The sequence below is a fragment of the Heliangelus exortis genome, chromosome 7, assembly GCF_036169615.1.
Source record: "Heliangelus exortis chromosome 7, bHelExo1.hap1, whole genome shotgun sequence".
In the NCBI taxonomy this organism is placed as follows: Eukaryota; Metazoa; Chordata; class Aves; order Apodiformes; family Trochilidae; genus Heliangelus; species Heliangelus exortis.
Window position 1 is genome coordinate 32,749,827 of NC_092428.1, and position 19,196 is coordinate 32,769,022.

Genomic DNA, 19,196 nt, shown 5'->3' on the forward strand with positions numbered 1-19,196 from the left:
CAAATTCTGTTTTGACACAGAAAAAAAAAATTAAAATCTAGCTCAGAGATGTAAGAGCAAAATGTGTAGGAGGTGGCTTTGCCCCTGAGACTCTGTCCTTAACTCAGAAGAACACGTATTGGTCTGTGGGGAATGAAGTGTGAACACCTGCTGGGATTGGGGAAAAAATGGTATTTTAGGGACTTTTTGGATGTGTGACTGGGAAGCAGTGCCCAGGAGATGATTTTATGACTTCCCTGATGTGTGGGGTGTTTCCCATGTTGGTTTTTTGTTGTGGTTTTTTTTTTTTGTCCCCTCTACACTTTAAACCAAGGATGTGTTGAAACCAAAGCAGAAATGCCACAGAAATCACCAGGAATGAAGTGATTTGTTGATGCTAGATGTGAAAGACAGCTGAGGTTAATAGAGGGAAGGTTGAGAGGTGTCCCCTGGGGAAGGAAAATCTCAGTAGGGTGAAGATGAGACCTGTCCAGGGAAGGAGGAGGAGGAGGAGGAGCTGGTGACAGCACTGGAGAGAGAGAAGGGGCAAGCAGAGAAAATGGCAGTGATGGGGAAGGGAACACTGGAATCATCCTCCATCTCTTGGCACCTCCAAGGCAAAATGCCTTTCTGGAAGGAAGGAAAATACAAGCCTAAGTCTAAGTAAAATTTATTTGAAACCATTGAGGGTCACAGGGGGAGTTCTGGGTCTGAAGTTTGGAAGTTGAAGCTAGAGGATGTGTATATTGCCTTTTAGTGCCTTAAAATCTGTCCAGTTCCAAAATGCTGGGGAGAAAGCTTAATTTTTATTTTTTTTTTCCCACTGGACATCCACGGCATAAAAAAGTATTCTTTAACTGAAATTTGTGTTTTCAAATCTTGTAAAAACTTTTGCAATTACGTATTGCAAAGTAATTTCATAAAAAAGTGGTGTTTGAATGATGGTCATGATATTGTTCCCTTGCTAAGAGTGAGCTTTTTCTTTTTCTTTTTTTTTTTTTTTTCTTTTTTCTTTTTTCTTTTTTTTTTTTTTTTTCACTGTGAAATGAAATATCACCAGTGCAAGGAATGGGTGTGGAGTATTCCCTGCTAGGGTTCATCTGAACAAACTACATCCACCTAAATAAATTGACAGCCAATTTGGAGCACTACAGTTCCCTTGATAAGCCCCAGTTATGTTTCATGGATGCTGCAATAATACTGAAAATTGTCATGCAGTCCTTTTCATTCTCCTAGCACAGGATTATTATGTTGGTGGAGCAGTTAGATGTGTAGTGGCAACCCATTTATTAACAAATTCCAGTAGTGATGTATAAATTCCAGTAGTAATACATAATGGGGGTTCTTGTACAGATGCTCAAGAAATGGTTTAATCTAACAGCAGGCTTGATTTGCAAGTGTTGATGAAAAATGAGCCTATTTAATTTTGAAAAAGTGCTTAACCTTTAAGACAGAGTGAAATTAAAGGCAGAGATGGTGGTTTTGCATCTTAAGCAAGAAACAGCAAACACTTTGTAGTGATGGTAGGATCTTTCAGTTTTAATAAATTATATTTTTTTTTTCAGTTTATCCTGATTTTTAAACTATTTTTACAGTGACCTTTTTTAAGAAAACCAGTAAAACTCAACATGACCAGTGTTTCCTAAGAGCTCTAAACCAAAGGATGTGATTTAGTGGACATGATACCGACTCAGAAAATAGCAAGTAATAAAAAAACACTGCAGTATTTATTGGCTAAAAAGTGGTTGTAAGCATTAGATGGGAGAGATGCATAGAGCAAATCAGTGTGTGAAAATGCATGGAATTATCAGGGAATTTGGCCAAGCAAGGTCCTGTGCCACGTTGGAAGTGAGGATGCATTTGCTTTGTTATCACCTCATAGCTGCGTTTTAAAAGAGCTACAGTAGAGTGAGAAAAGCTTTGTCAGTCACATTTAACTAAAAGCTCTAAAGAATTAGGTGTTTTTTTCTCTGTCTAACCTGAGCCTGAGTGATCCTAGATGTAATACAATATGATACATTTTACACACTTGCAAAAACATTTTATTACAAATTACATCGGATGGTACCATAGGACACGAGATGTTCATTGAAGCAGGACTAGATGTATGTCAGCTTTCCCAGTTTTTAAAAAAATGTAAAAAATTAAAAATTTGCAACTTTTTTTTTCTTCTTTTTTTTTTTAAGAAAATAGCCTGGACATGTACAGAACACACCGTGAGGACTTTGAGCTCTTTTAGGTTTCACCAGGGAATTTCCCTCTCTTATTTTGCAGTGACGAGTCAGTAACCACACAGGAAAACAGTTCAGGTTTTTGGGGCAGAGTCCCTGTGCCCAAGAGTTGTTTTGTTTAGAAGAGGTGTGTGTGAAAAGCTGCTGATTTGGTGACACTAATGGTTTTGGAGTTGATTGCCATTGAGTTGATGCTTGGTTTCATTCCTTTAAAAAACCCCAGACATGGGCATGTCGGGATGGAAGAGTTCATTAATCCTTACCACTAATTGAAAAGAATGCTGTTCTTTTCTATTTATGCCCATATTTCATATTTCTGTTTAGGAAAAAAAAAATACTGTTTGGAAATAACTGGGTTTCTGAAACATGTAGGGTGGGCTGTCACGTAAACAGTTTTCTATTTTCAATTAAAAACAGTATAAAATACATGGAACAGGGTTTTCTCCACATGAAACAATTGCACTTCCTTCCTGGTCCACAGGATCACCTTTTCTAATCCTTCAGCTTTCACCAAAGTATTTCAGGATATTGTTTGCTTATGTACAAGAACTTGTAGCCCTCTAGGTTTACTGCAAAGGTGACTTTTTTTTTTTTTTATTAATTAAAGCATGCTGAACTTCATTTGGAGGTGAACATAGACATCTTCTGCATTTCTGTGCCCATTTTAGTTTCCTTTTCATTCTCTTTGCTTTGAGGGGGAGAAAGGAGTTATTTTCCTCAAGTTTTCTTGCAGTAATGGATTTGATGATGCTGAGCTGAGAGAAAAAATAGTATAAATGAAAATACTTCAGATTTTTTTAGTATGTGCAAACTTTTCTGCTAATGATGACACTTCTTCCATCTAAAGGCTGAGGAATAGCATTTATCTTACTGCTGCTCTAAGGTATGCAGTTTCAAAGCCAATTCTTACTAAAAATGTTACATGAAAATGTATAATTTATCTTAAATCCTTCAAGACAACAAGATTCCCACTCCCTGGCCCCTTCTAGCATGAGAAATTTTCCACAAATGATCCTTCTAGATGCAAGTTTAATTGGCAGCAGCAAATACTTGAAGTTGCACTTTATAATTCAGAGCAAAATTTTAGTCACTAAAAAAAACCACCCCACAATATAGAAAAAAAAAAAACAAAACAAAACTAACAAAACCCAAAGCCCCCAGGAAACAAGGAAAAAATTGATTTATATATCTCTTTTCTTGGTGTGTTACTACATCTGCAAGAGTGAGATATAAATTGGAATATGTTGGGAAACCTATCTGACAAGCTCAGTAAATAAAAAAATATTTAAAATTACTGCTCCTTCCAAACAGGTTTCAAAGCTCAATGCAAACTGTAAATTTTCTGGTGCCTTCTGCAAGAGTGTAGAGGTTTTCCAACCTATATAAAAAAAGTTATTAAATGATGGCAAATGCCAACCATCTGTAGAGCTTTTGTTCTGTTTGGGGGTGGTTTGATTGTTTGGTTGAGGGTTTTTTTTTTGTGGTTTTTTTTTTTTTTTCCCTGTGCCAGAATGGGTCAGGTAGAGTTTTTGGGGTAGCAAAAGACAAAGTGAAATCTAGGACTGATGATTGTCCTGTAGCCTTGACCCTGTCAGCTTGGTGTGGTTAAAGGCTTCTCCTGACTTTGGGAGGTTTGGGGCTGCTCAGCCCTTGGAGAGGAGCAGCAAACTGGTGCTGAGGACACAGTTAAATCAGAAATGATGGTTTCCTTGTTGCAATGTGATAGCTGGGTTGATGTCTACATCACATGAAGGCAAATATACACAGAGTCACATCAGAGAGATTATTCTTGGTCTTGGACCACATGAAAAATTGTGCTTTGTCCAGGATATATGTGCTGAAAACTGCACTCCCCAATCAACATGGATCTGTAAAACTCAAGACCATTGCAAACATAAGGCTTGCTAGCTATATATTTTTTTTTTTCCCCCTTCTTTAAAGACAAAAAAACCCCTCAAAAGGCTTTTTAAACCAGCAGTGGTATTGAGATGCCAGCCTACAATTTACCAAGTTAGAATGTGACACTTTCAGACCTAAGGAAAAGGGGAGGGGGAAGAGAAGTTTTACTTTCCATGTTGGTACAAATTTCAATTCAGGTTTTACATCCCACATTGGTGAACTGCAAAGAAAAGTTTGGCAAAAGGTATTTCTGCTTCTGGATGTTACTTTTGCAGGTGCAAAGGCCTTTTTGGTACATACAGTGAGAACTGAATGCTGCCAGGATGCTCCAAACTACCAGGGCCAGTAACACTGCTCAGTCTACCAAGATCCCATCAGAGATGAGTGATAGAACTCCAGATATTTGTTAAAGAAGGCCTTGAAGTCCACGTGTCATGGACTTGGGTTAAAGGAACCAGAGTTTCCATCTTCCATGCTTTTTTGATTCAGTTTTGGATTTTTGCTTGGGAGTGGAGGAGTAGCTCTCCTGAGAATAAGGCAAAGGTGCAACCTGAGTTTCCTCAATAGGATGAAGTTTTCTCAAAACTGGCTGTAGCTTATCTTCTTGTTGTTTAAAATCCAGTTCCACGCTAAAAAAAAAATGGGAAAAAGAAGCCATTAGTTTCTAATTATGGTGGTGGAAAGATTTCAGCCAAGCCAACATCTGACAGCAATCTACAAATGCTTCATTTATGGAATTCAGATACCAAATAAATGTTTCATTAAGTTTCTCCATGTTTTTTTTGTACAAAAAGTGAAAAGGATGAGAGGGAAGAGAGAGGTCAAAATAAGCATCTACTGTAAAAGAGAAATGGGAATGGGATTGTGCAGATTTCTTTCTCCTGAGATGTTTCTGCCACTGCTTGTTGGGCATAAACCACTTAAAGAAGTTGGGTTGAGTTTGTCAGGCCTCATGCTCCCAGTGTGGCTCAGGTAAAAAGGGATTTTTCTTTCAACTTTTGTTGCTGTTACCTCTCTCCATCTTCTGGGCTGTGACAGCCCTACCTGGAAAGTGTGCAGGCATTAGGGTACAAAGCACCTGATGGCATTTCAGGGGAAATTCTCTGGAATTACAGAAGGCATAGGAAATTTTGATGGACTTCAGTGGCCCAGCCTTTGCAGACTCATCACAATATCCCATCTAGTACCATCTGCTGAGTTAGGTGGATTTTGTTTTCTTCCTAGGCTGGAGGAGAGGAAATCAAAGCTGCTAAGAAAAGTCTGGGATATTTTTGTGCTTTGTTTTTTTTAAGGGCTGTCTGCCTACAAGGACTTGTAGTGAAGCCCTAGGAAGGGATGTTGGAAGGAGTGTGAGCTCTTTATTTTGCACCTGGCTGTGCCTGGCTTAATTTAAATCCATTCTGAGCAGAAGTGTCAACATCTCAGTGATTCGGATAAACTTTCTTATAGTGGAGGAAACACATCAGGTAGGATTTCAAATATTCAAAATATTTCCATCTCCATGTTTTAAGCAGTATAAAGACACTCTACATCAAGATCCTGAGATTTCAGCTAGGTGCTAGAGCTGTGTGTCTGAATACTGAGCTTGCAGAAGGCTGTGTTGGGTATCCTGCTACTGCAGAAGCACACTACAAGCTTACTGATTAATCCCTGTCCCTGTTAATGAGAGAACAATGCTGGCTTCAACCTGGGAAAAGGGTCTTGTTTGTAGTTCAGCAAGGAACCAGCAGTTGGTTGGATAACTGGGGCATTAGTTTTGTGCTAAGCTCAGGATATTGGTTGGTAGTGAATGCCCCACCACATAAATGCTGTCAGAAATACAGTGGGAGAATCTCAGGTGGACATAAATGTCATTTTAAGTGACATGCAGATCATGCTGTAATTTTTTTCAATTTTTTTCCTCTATATAAATTTTTGGAGGGAAAAAAAAAAAGGGCATTTCAGCTGTGGCATGGTCAGAGTTGATTTGTCCTCCTTTCCAGCTCTTGTTCTTGCAGGGGAGCTGTCTGAACAGCTACTGCAAATGGATGTAAAAGATGAGCTGTTTTTTTTTAAAAAAAAAATGTCTTGCTGAACAGAGTAACTCTTTTTCATCATAATCTTCTTTTAAAGATAGGCCTCAAGAGAAAACCCATCATAGTTCCAGTCCATGTGACAAAACCCATGTTGTTAACATTTCCTACTGCATAAACCCATGTGCAGCACTGTTCAGGCTCCTTCAGCTGTTTACATCAATTGCTTCTGAAGAATATAAAGAATGTGAATGAAATGCTCATATTATTTCAGCATTAAGAACTGTAAATTTTACAGATTGTTATTTATCAGCTTAGCTTTTTTTTTTTTTTTTTAATATAGCCTTTCAGGCAAACTTAGATTTGCTCATACCTGTGTGTGCTGCAGTAATAAAAAACCTTACTCTGTAATTTTCCCCATTTCTTTGTAAATAACTGTAGCTGACCTTATTTTTGGTCTCGTATCAAACGTAGGAAATGCTGTTAGATACAGAAAGAGCTACATCTTTGTGTGGCTTTATTCTAGAGCTGCAGCTATTCTCTACAGACTGATCCTTTGACTTTCCAGTTCTTGCATTCCTAAACTTGATTTTGTCACCTGTCATGTCTCTGACAATTTTGTTTTGCTTAGTGCTATTTTTGTACCCTAAGTATCTATAGGTTTCCTCTCAAAATGACCTTTTCTTGAAGTATTCTTTATTCCACATGGCTCTTCTCCCTTTCAAATATGGTCTGGTTTTGTCTCTTGTTTAAGCCTCCCTATGGTAACTCCATAAACTTAATTAGTGAGGACTTTTGTGTTCTTGTAGCACTATGATGGATCTTATTATTATTATTGGCTTCAGAATTGTTTTTCTGTAGATGAAATAATATTTTTAATAAACTGACAATTGTGAGTAAGCCCTACAAAACCAAGAGATGAATCTAAATAGTGTGTAATGCCAGGATCACAAATATGTGATTAGGGCACAAAAGGTTCACTGACCTCTAGAATCTTGCTAAAATTGGAACATAGGGTTGGGATTTCTCCCTGTTCAACACCTGTCTCCAATTTTCCCTGTGCATGAAACCCCAGTGCAAATAGATGGGCAGTAAGATTATGTCTGGGATCCATCTGCTGGCTTTCTGTGTTTTCTCCCCAAAATAACTACAAACCTTCAGGATTCACCCAGGAAACCTTCGAGTCAGGGCAGCTGCCTGTGTCTCAGTGTTAGGATAGATGTCATTGCTCTGAAAATCTGGCCAGATCAACTCAGAGGCCTCTGAGGATTCTGTTTTGATGTGCTCATTAAACACAGGCGAGTACTTTGTAATTAAAATCTCTGAAATTCCTTCCCAGGGTTTAGTCCAGGACTGATCAAAAGTCTCCTTGCAATTGCAGCTCCAAGCACCATTACTCTGTGCTTGGCTGAGCCCCAGAGCAGAGGACCCTGAACCTGCTTTTTCTGTCATCTGGTTTTCTGCTCGGGACTGATACCAGTGCAGGGGGAACCCAAAATAAGATTTTTTTTTTTTTTTTTTTTTTCTTATAACAAAATCCTTTGTTGGTTTTTCTTTCATCCTTTCCCATTTCCCAGCTCCTGGTGTTAGTTATTGCCCAGCCTGCCTGAGAGGTGAATCCTGAGCTCATTTTGTCCCTGGGAAGTACCAGTGACTTGCTGGGGTTGTGGCCAAGTGTTGCAAAAAGGTTGAAGGTAACAGCAGGGCAGCTGAATGCTGCTTTTTTTCCAAACCTGTTTCATACCCTACTGTCATTTTGGAATCAAAATCAGCAGGAACCTCTGTGGGGTTTCTCTGTTTGCTTTGCTTTGGGCTTTGTGTCCCCTTTGCTTTTTTGTATTTGTGAGCTGGAGTTGTGTTCTGGAAACAATGATGATTTGGATGCTGTAATGAGTACTCCAGGACAAACTTGGAACAAAACTATTTCCTGTGCAGAATTTGAGTCATATTCAGGAAAGAAAAATCTGTTGAATAACTGCTCATCAGTAAAAGATTGTGTGCTTGGTGCCTGAAGCCCAAAGGGAGAGCAGAAAAGAAGTGCCTGGCTTTTTAATTGAGCCCTTGTGGTGCAGTAGCATTGATCCCCATGGGGCTGGCTTCACCTCCAGCACCTCCCAGAGGCCCTGAGAACATCCCTGAGGTGTTTTTGGGGGTTCTGTCACACAATGTGCCTCTGGGTGCATGTGCTTTCAAATAACCCAGTGCCTTCAAGTGATGCAAGAAGGAATTTTTTACTGTGATGGTGGTGAAACAGTGGCCCAGGTTGCCCAGAGAGGTGGGAGATGCCCCATTCCTGGAAATGTGCAGGTTGGATGGGGCTCTGAATAACCTGATTGAGTTGAGGATGTTCCTGCTGGGGAGGTGGCCTTGAAAGGTCCCTTCCCACCTGAACTGTTCTGGGATTTTATTCTGATTCTAACACAGATGATGTGATAAAGGAGAGTGGTGGGCAATGTGCACACCTTGCTCAAGGCATGGGCACAGGGGGGCTGCCTCCTTCAGGATATTCCCATTTTCTGCATCCTAGCACTGTGGATTTTCTGGTTTTGGCTTCATGGGTTTTTCGAATGATTTTGAGGATCTGTGCTAACGAGTTTATTTTTTGCATGCTGGCAGAAGAGGGAACTTATTCTAATTTTGTTGCTCTGCAAGGGATTGAAAACAGAGTTTGAGGAGTCATAACCATTTGGTTTAAAGCATATGGGATGTGGGAGGGTATCTAGCAAAAAGCTTGGAAATATGGGTGGGTTTTCTTTTCTAACGGTTCCATGTTATTAAGATGAATAATTTAAAGACTTATAGCTGTGAATTATTGGGTATGTTGGTTACTTGTGAGATCACTGAATCAGAATTATTTGGATTTGAGGAGAACTTGATCCATTTGCTTCATGGAACCTCCAGCCCAGGCTTTGGGCAGCCTCTCTGCTTTCTGCCTTAGGGAAAAACCTTTCTCCTTCTGCTCAACCCGAGCCTTTCTCATTCCCATGACCCCCCTTCTATTTATTTTTATCACCAAGTTTGTCCCATTAAGGCCCAAATCCTACAAGCATTTGTAGAGCTGCTCAACTTTTGCATTTAAGTAGAAGAGGTGAAGCAGGAATTACAGAACATCCCAGTGTCTCCTTCTGGGTCCCATTAATGGGGTGACATGGCATTAGTGGAAGAACAGGATAAGCACTAATCACTTCAAAATCACCTCGATACAATTTTAAGGAATTTCTGTTACAAATTTCCCCTTTCAACCTGAGAAATCACAGCTGCCTCTGATCCAAAGCACTGCCAGCCTCAGCAAACCAGTGAGATCTGGGTTTTCTACTAAAAGTCTGACACTCTAGAGATAAGAGGAGAAGGAATGCAAGTTAATTAATTTGGGTATGAAATAAGATGATGAAAATTGCTCTTCTCATCATTTAGCTACCTGATTTTGCTACACTGATGGTATCTTAGGAAATTATGTCTACTTGTCTTATTTTTACTTTATGTTGTCATGCTTATTAATTTTAATAATTATCATTATATGAAGCCTTTAACAAGTGAACTGCTTCATGTGGGCTCTGCTACCTGGCTGTCTTGTATCACCATGATCTCAACCTGTTTCCTTTGCCCCTGTTGCATTCAGTTATATTTCATAGAGCCCAGCTCTGTATTTTCTGTTGAACAGAGTACACCTTCAAACAACTTCAATATCAAAGGCAAAATTGAAGCCCAGCATAATTCAGAATTTCAAAGGAGTAAAAAGTAGCCAAATAACTGGTTGGTAAAGCTTTGAATAATTTTTTTCCCCCCCAAGATCTGTAATAGTGTAATCTTGATTTCTTTGTTCCCCCTATGTAGAAATTGGCTGCTGATTTATCTAGTGAAAAGTTTACTTCCAAAAGCAAAAGTCACCTTTTAAAAGCTATTGAGTACTTGTAACCTTTTTGACTGAAGAGAATCCTAGCATGACTTCTTCAAGATGCTCCTTCATAGAAATAATTCAGGATAAAAGCCTTAGAATAATGCACAAAAATATGAAGCAGAAGACTCGTTTTGTCACGAAGATTTCTGCTCAAGGATTAAAATTCACATGGGATGGTAATTTAAGCAGGAGCAGAAAGGGCAGTTCCACTAAAAGATAATCACAGAATAAAACAGGCCGTGAAGATTTAGTCCACGTGGGGTTTGGGTGTTGAGAGAATTGGTGTGTTTTCTGCATATCAATTGCAGTTCTTCTGAACAGCAAGATTTTCTTAGATTTCAGTATTTTAAGTGGACTTTGTCCTGACAATGTGTGCTTAGAAAACATACTTTACATCTTTAGAAAATTTCAGTGATGAATTTTGACTTAGAAACCAGGTGTCTTTTGCATTTGATTCATTTAGTGAAGTTGAAATTTATTTTCTGGTTTTAATTTTTTTTTTGCGTTATTAAAAAAAAAATAAAAAATACCAAGGCTTTAAACAACTGATCTGACATGAGTAAATCATTACTTTGACTGAGGAAGGAAAGGTGGGAATGAACCTACCTATAGATAATACATGCACTGTTCCTGCACGTGTCACAATTTGCTGTGTCTTGACCAGTCCGATAGGAAAGCCTACAAAGACAAGAGCACAAGGTCAGTAAAATGTCATTTTATGATTATATTAATAGAAATCAGGGATTTTTTTAAACTTTATTTTATTTCTTGACAAAAATCTTGCTGTTAGGAAAACGAAAAATAGCATATTCAGCTTCACTGAACAATGAGAAGGTGGAATTAATTTGGAAAAGGAGTCTTTAATGACTGCAAGGAGAAAATAAAATACTGGTTTTGTTATACTTTGCAAATTAAAAGGGAAAGCATCAAGGAGACCAAGTCATGGGAACCTTTTCTTACATGAAGCTGCTGTTGAATTTTGAAGGTGTGAAAAATAGATCTGGTCAGGATTACTTGAGGGAATTCTTCTGTCCTGAGGCCTGGGACTTCCCTCACCCAAAGAGCTGGAATAATTTTCCTCAAACAATTCAGTGTTGCAGCTCTGCACCTGCCCTGCCCCAACTGCTCTTGCTGTGGGGACAGAAAAACTTTCTCTCTATTTCCCTGAAAAAAGAGCAGTAATGAAAAATCCAACATTTGGAGAAAAGGTGACTTAATATTTATGTCTCAAGTATCAAACCTATATAAAACAAATATTAATGGCAAATGAGACACAACCTGTTCATTGTGCCTGTTCCTCAGGTGGTAACTCAGCATTTCCTAAATACTGCAGACTATTTATTTATGATATAAAATACAATTTTCTTGGAAAATGACCATCTTGTTCTGTGTCACTTTGCTTTTTTAAAGGTTTGAATACTGGTTTTAAACCTTATTCCATTACCATATATATATAACTTCTGAAAAAGAAGAAATTTATCAGTCTGAAGTTTATCAGACCAAACTTGTCTTCACAGGTGACATTTCTGCTTCCATTCTGACTTCAATTAAATCAGTCCCTGGAGGTGATGATGGGGCAAAAGCTCTGGGACCCTTGGCACAGGGGTAGCACAGCCAGTAGTGTGCATTCAGACCCTGAATCTACTTCTTTTTAATAAAAATTTTTTTCCAGGTAGTGTTCTTGCTGTTCTGGTTGGTTGCTTTGGAGCACTCTGGTTTGAAACTTGGTATTAAGTAGTAGCCTAATACACTTTTTGGCCAGAGGAGCAAAGTCCTGTTACCTGGGTTGCTAAGTTTTAGCACAACAGCAAAACCCAAATGTTCAAATGAATTTTTAGGAAGCAGGATTTCTATATTATATACTATTCCTTATGAAGAAAAAATATCAGTGTTGGCTTATAATTGGTTATACTTTCTATGCTAAGAGCAAAGTAGTATCTGGTTTTCAATTTGCTTCAAAAAAAATCTTCCAAAAGCTGACATTAAAATTTCACCAGACTGTTAAACTCAGACTTGCAACATGATATTTTTTTTTTCCCAGCTATTGATCAAACACTACATGTTACATCTTTAGAAAGAGTTTTTAAAGTGTACAGATCAGTCCATGGAAGCCTTTATTTACTGAGGAATAGAGTTAAGAGTTAATACTTAATCACCTTTGAGGATTACAGCCCATTTCTTTGAGTGTTTTTTTAATAGATAAAGGCACAAATGCAGTACATATAGTGCCAGGTTGCTTGTGTAGGTGTGGTTTGTTTTTTTTTTTCTCATTAGTTTCCAGTTGGAACATTTTAATTCATCTTTGTACACTGGCAAACTCCCATTCAAACCCCCAGTTACATCTCTGGCTTCTTCACCCCCAGCCTCCTCCTCTCTGCCCCTCTTTGCTGGTTCTGTACCATGCCCCAGGGTTTCTGCCTCAGGTTTTGCCTTCCTCTGCTCTGATGTTTTAAGAAATAATTTAACAGTAAGTTTTTCTCCTAATTTTTTCCAAGCTTGGTGTTTATGCAATCAAATTGTAGCATCCACATTATTTCTCCTGCCCCTATGATCCTGGATTGAGGACAGCTGCTGCTTTATTTGTGTTTCTCCCCCTAGTTGGGGTGTTTGAGAACCAGGGCTTTCAGAAAAATCAGAACTATGTCTGTGGTCACTCTCTTAGTTACTGTGATGATTTCCTAACCAGTTCCTACCAGCACCAGGCTCATCTTAACAAAACAGTAATGTTATAATTGTGATAAACTCACTGAGTGCTGGTAGCCTGGGTACTTATTTACCAAAAAAATGTAGAATATTTGGTATTAAAGTAGATGTTCCTGTTCCATCATGAGCTATAGAGCTGCTGTTATAACTGGCAGTGGTTTTGACATCTTATTAAAAACAAAGTATCATTCTACTTCAGGTTAATAAACTCCCAAAACGCAGTTGTCAGTATTTTATTTAAAGTAGTTTCCTAAGTATATGATGATCTTTAAATGCCCAATAATTCAAGATTATCAGATACTTAAAAAATATATTTCTTAGTTGATGATATAATGCAGACCCATTAAGGTGATGAAAATGGTCCTTTGGTGTAAGGATTTAAAAATATTATGATATCTGGATGACAGTTGGAAATACTGATTTCTCAGGTTCCACATTCAGCACTGCTTGCTTCAGGCATCATTGCCATTTTCCAGCTGTACTGTTAATGGTGATATTTTTTTTTTTTTCTAATCTGATATAATTTTATAAAGAACTTCTTAAAAAGCATCATTTTGTGTATTGAATGTGTTCAGCTTTCTGGAGATGATTTTCCTTTCAAACTCCAGTTTTAGTAAAGTTGTCTTCTCTGAACCATCCTGTTTATTAGATTTCTTTTTAAGTCCCCAAAAGAAAACATGGTGTTACAGAGCTTGGTTTCCATCAGGCAGTTAGATAGCTCCTTAGCCAGGACTGTGTTGTGTGAGTGTTACTACACTATAAATTCAATTATTTCTATATAAATTAAACCCTTAATGAAAGAATTGTTGATACCCCAGGGCTTTGGACTTTCATTTTCTTGTTTTCTCATAATTATCTACATAAACACTTGCATGGAATTTAATCTGCTCCATGCCAGCAAAGCTTTCAGCATTGGCTTAGCATCTCCATGCAAATGCTGGGCAGGGAGGTTGATTTTCTGGGTGCAAAGCAGAGCTCCCTGTCAGTGCTGACTGCTGGGAACAGATTGCCAGCACAGCCTGGGTACTGCCTTCAGGAGAGCACAATTCTGACTGATGATGCTTTCCCTCTGAGAAGGGGCATTTTGGATTAGCTGCTTTCTTTCCCTGCCATTGGAAATAATTTTAAAGGTTAGCCAAGTGTACCAGAGCTCAGGATGGGGACCTGTAACTTTTTTTTTTTTTTTTTTTTTAATGCATTGGTATAAAATGCAGTGGTTTTCTCTTGAGTCAATCCTGTAAAATGGGAAACAAAACAAAGGGTCTTACAGAAAATTTGTTTTCTTTTTGGAGAAATGAAAGGTGGTTCTGATCTGTTTCAGATCCCAAGCAGAACATTTATTTCACTTTGTGTTGAGTGAGATGCCTGGGAGCCTGGAGTTCCCCCCCAGGCTGCATCTCCTGGGGGTGATGTACTTCAGAGAAAAAATACCAGCATGAAGCCTTGCAGCTAATTTTACACTTTTAACATCTTGATTTTGGAAATGCCTCATTGATTTAAGTACCAGGTGTGACCAAGAATTGTCAGTGTTGAACTAGAGGCTGTTGATTTTTGCTCTTCTGGTTGTTGTGACCTCATCCTTGTTCTCCTCATGTCGTGTGGTCCCTTGGGTGCTCTTGGGGCCTTTCTAACATGGAGCTGTGTGTCTGGGATGTGGCATGGACTGCTCCTAAAAAATGCCCTGCTGGGAATCTGTTTTAAGATGTGAGATGCAGTCAGAGGGCATTTATTGGCACCTGTGCCTTCTAACAAAAGTTTCTTCTTGATATCCACTTCTGACTTCCATGAGTAAGACCCCACCAAATCTGGTCCCTTCCCCTGCCAGCCAGCAGCTGCTTATTTGTTCCTCAGTGACCACAGAAAGAAAAATGTTCTACCTTATAGCTGAAAAATTACTTGTGGGTGCTGAAGGAATTATTTTGGTTTACTTGGGTAGCTTTCTGTGTAGTTGCTAGAACCTGCACTGCAGTAAGATTTTTTTTTTTTATACCCAGTAACCATAAAGGTAATAGACCTGAGGAAGTGTAAATTTAGGTTTTTTAAAAAGATATTATCAATATAGCAAAGAAAATGTGATACTATTCATGCCTGGTTTGATGGGATGCAGGTTGGTCTGCAAGAAGGGAACCAAATGTGTTGACTGGAATGTTTGCTCAGCTTCCCTGGTATTCAGATGCTTTGATACTTTACACTTTGTGTTTTCTGTTTTCATATGGATGTCCATGATGGGCAGTCAGGTATTTCTCCAGGCTCTGGAGAAAGGATGGGTTTAGGTCAGTTGTATTTCTCTGCACCTCAGTGGCTGGGTCATCCTGGGAAGGGGATCTCATTCCCATCCTCCATTTTTCACATATGCTTGCTCTCTATATTTCATATTTTCTTGTTCAGGAGGCTTTCATTTTATTGCATTTCTTTTAGCATTCTTGGCACAACCTGAGCTTAACCTCAATTAACACTTCCAAGTATTAAAATATTATAATGAAGAGCAACCATTTTGCTGACATGGACTGGCAGTAACTAATAATAGGCTGTGATTTTCAGAGCAGCCTAAGGGAATTGCACCCTCCAAATCCCTGTGAAATGCAGAATTGGTGCACCTGCTCGAGGCTCTTTTTTGAAAACACCAACTGTAACCTCAAAATCTTTGCATTTGAGTAGTTTTTTTACTCCTATAAATTAGAGAGCTCATTGAGCTGAGAGAGGGAAGTTCAGATCTGTGAGTGTTGATGGTTTTTTTTATTTTTATTTTTTTTCCCCTCATCATTCAGCAGGGAGCTGGTGAAGGGGCACTAATTCAAGTGTCCTGGACATACATTAAAAGCAAAAAAAAAATCACAAAGGGATTTAGAAGGATGGATCTGTTACATCTGGATGTCTCTCCTTATGTGCTGGGAATGTAGGGAATACTTGATATTAATTGAGTTACTTAATGGCAGGACTTGACAGAAGTGGCTGTGCTTTGGAGTGTGTTCATGCTCTTTAGATGGTACTGATGTTCATCACACTTTTGATGTGTTACCACCACCAAGGAGGATAAACAGACTGCAAGATCATTTTCTTTTTGCTGTTGCTGTTTTTTCTGAAAATACAGTGAAACAAATGATCTGAAGAAGGCACTGGGCCTTTGAAGTGGTTTTGAAGTGCCAGTTCTTGCTCTGCTGAAAGCTGAGGAAGGGTTGGCCATGGGTCTCTCTAAGTTGATGTATAAAGATATTGTTTCCATGCCCAACCTGTGCTGCTGGGACTGTTTAAAGCCCGGCTAGTTAAGCACACTAACATTATCTGTCTTTACAGAATAGTAATTTAAACATAAAGAGTCTGGTGGAGACCTCCTCAAAACCTTTGTTTCCTACTGTAAAGTATTACAGAGCTAATATTGCTAATAATATGCTTCAAGAGAAAATTATCCACCCTTCCAATTAACATAATTTGCCTTTTGGCAGAAGAAATGACTTCACCAGGTCACGTGTGTTTTAGCTGTCCTTATGACCTGTGCCATGGTTTAGCTATGTAAACTGCAGGAAAATTCTGTGTATTTTGCAGATGAAAATAAATCCTTTTTAGCCATAAAGTCTAACCTAGGAAAGATTTGCCATTCTAGCTCGATGGAAAGCCTCATATAAATGCATTCCTATCAGCAACCCCCATGTTTCTCTTGGATTAATGGCTGCCTCTGGTTGCCTTAAGAACTTATATTCTGCTGTCAAACCAGCAGGTATGTACAGGTATAAAACACCCCGGGTCAGCTTTTGGCTCCTACAAAGGTGTTCTGAAAAATGACTTTCCCAGAAGACAAATTGTTGTAGCCTTACTGCTGCTGTGTTGCCATTAGAGTCATCAGTACCAATTAGCAGCTTTCCTTCCTAAATGACAGCAGTACAGCCTGATAAAAATCAGGAATATTGAGCTTTGAGCTTTATCTTGAGGGGTTTGGTTTTTTGGTTTTTTGTTTTTTCTTTGATGTCTACATCTGGATGCAAACATTGAATTGTATCATGCATTTTAGAGGTATGTTAGATTTTGGTGTTTTATTTTTGGGGAGGGGTGTAATTTTATTTATTCTTTTTTTTTCAGCTACAGATTTTTCTTTTTCCCTGGTGTTTCCTTATTTGCAAATTTGGTTATTTGCAAATATTTGGTTCCCTCACACAAACCCTGGGAGAATTCTTGGGTATGTCTCCCAGTCACCATCTTATTTTTGGGAAGGGCCCCTTCCCCTTTCTGGGACAGTGCAGGGATTGGCTCCAGCAGCTGTGGGGAGATCCTTGGATCACTCAGAGGAGCTTGAGTCTGTTTCAGAGCATCCTGCATGGGGTCAGCTTGTCTTACACTGTTTGTTTGCAATAGATTGGATGTGTTAGAAGTAGGAGCCAACTCTGTAGCTTTGTGCAGAGACCCAAGCAGGGCTGTGGAGCTGTCTCAGATCCAGCTGGCTGGAAGCTGTTGCCCAGTTCTCTTAGCAAAGTTGCATGGAGCTGTGGGCAGGATTTTCCATCACAGTGGCTTCTTCCCACACTGCTCTGAAGGTACCAGAAAAGCTTTTCTGGGAACCATCCACATCCTCCACAGCTGCAGCAAAGCTCAGTGCCTGTGCACTGGAGCACAGAGGCAGAAATCCTGTGGTACAGACCTCAAGCCCCAGCCAGTTTGCTCCTGGGGTGTTTTGGGAGCTGGGGAGATCTCCCTGAGAGCCCCATAGATCCCAGCAACATCAGCTCTGGGTCCTGGTCCCAATGCTCACAGCTCCAGAGGTACTGGGGATGTGGATGCAAGGTTATTCTCTCCTTCTTAGCTGAGATCCCTGCTGGTGTGAGCATCACTGGGGAGGTTTTCTTTAAGTAGTCACTATATGAGGATTAATTAAAGCTTATCCTCTCTCCAAGGAAAACTGCAGGCAGGGAGCAGGGGAGGCAGCCTGCAGGGTGGCACAGCTGGAGGGACCAGAAGTCAGTCCCTAGGGATCAGTAAGTATGGGCAGGCAGCCCCTGGCTGTCATCAGAAGAGTAGGGAAGATCCTACCTGTCATGCTGGGTACAAGTTCTGTTTTAACATGCACACAAACAACAACAAGAACAAAAAGAAAAGAGTGCACAAATTCCCTCACTCATTTTTGAAAGGTTTTTTTAACTGATGGCAAAGGATGAAAGCAGAAATCCTCTGATGCTGTAAAATAATAGAATCTCTTTTTGACTTTATTCCCTCTCTGTCTTGTTATTACAGGGCTGGTATTATTCATTTGGTTTCTGAAAATACTTTGAAATGTACAGAAGCTCAGTGGTGAGATTTTTCATCCTGTTTCCAAGACAGTAGTTTGTTGTCTTTTACTGAATCCTGACAGTTGGAAGCAGATGACTAATTTTCTTTTTGAGGTATTTGCAATGTGGGTGTATGGCACGACTCCCAAGACAGCAATTCACGTGCTTTCACCCCATAAATACATTTTATATTATACTCAGGTTAGGCAGGGAGTGTTTAAAAAATAAAAAGTAAAAAAAAAATGTTTTAATAGGGCTGTCTAGTGGTTTTAAAAAAAACCTCAGTGAGAATGGAGAGAATTAAAATATATTTCAAGTGAAATCACAAAATCTTACCAGGAGTTAGGTGCATACAAGGTCTGGCATCTCTCTTGAATGTCTATCTGTGCCTCTGTTGTCTCATCCAAAAAATCAGGAGGCTAATTAAAATGTCATCTCTTGGTGGTAATAATAATTCAAGGAATTTGCTCTAGCTGAGTAACAACTGCATTGCTGGCATAGAGTTCTTAGGCCAAATGCTTGCAGCAGGTTATCAGGGAGTGCACTGCAGTAGTTATGCTAAGGTGAGGTCTGTCTCTTTACCCCTGGCACTCAAAAATCTCTCTTGTGAGTTGCTCCTTGACCTCAGAGCATCATTACTTGGATGCTCTGAGCCTTCTGGACCTGCAGCTCATCGTTAGGTGCTCTGCACCCACCCTAATACTGCAGCTTTGCCTTGTGTTACGTCCCTCTTCCAAGCTCCCATTGCTCTTCCACCCTCAAATCCACCTAATTTTAAGTTTAATTTCTGCTCTGTGTCATTCTGGTGTGAGCTGGGGTGATGTGTTGGGTGGTGTGGGCATCATCCCTGCCTCCCCCACCTCCCTGTTGCTTCTACCCTGAGCTGAATTCTTTTCTCAAGCACAGAGCCATTATTCAACTCCCTTCCCAGTGGCTGATAGCCCTTTGTCAGAGATTCATAACTGCACAATTTTAATGCAAATGAAATCTTCCCAAGCAAGCAGACCAAAGGCTGGGCCATGGCTATGAGCTGATAGTGCCTTCACAGGTGAGTAGCTGTATTTTAAACCACTACACCTTGGATTTTGCTTGGGTCAGACTTTCAAATAAAGAAGGCTGCTAACAAGGAGGGAAGATGGGAGAAATAACAAGTCTGTGGGGTTTTCTTAATTTCCAAGTGACTGAGGAATCAGTGTAAGCACAGACTCCCTGCCTGTAT

General features: G+C 39.5%; 2 protein-coding genes across 3 annotated transcripts in view; one reads left to right on the plus strand and one right to left on the minus strand.

Annotated features, from left to right (window-relative positions):
- Positions 1-19,196, plus strand: part of DOCK1 (dedicator of cytokinesis 1) — a 277,133-nt gene that overhangs the window by 87,631 nt on the left and 170,306 nt on the right. The gene's annotated exons all lie outside the window — the stretch shown is intronic.
- The window catches only part of INSYN2A (inhibitory synaptic factor 2A), a 42,517-nt gene continuing 24,818 nt past the window's right edge, over positions 1,498-19,196 (minus strand). Inside the window, exons 3-4 of the mRNA XM_071749675.1 lie at positions 10,626-10,697; positions 1,498-4,738 (exon numbers count right to left, since the gene is read on the minus strand). Of these exons, the coding sequence (XP_071605776.1) occupies positions 4,555-4,738; positions 10,626-10,697 (256 nt within the window). The 3' untranslated portion in view covers positions 1,498-4,554. The remainder of the gene's footprint in view (positions 4,739-10,625; positions 10,698-19,196) is intronic.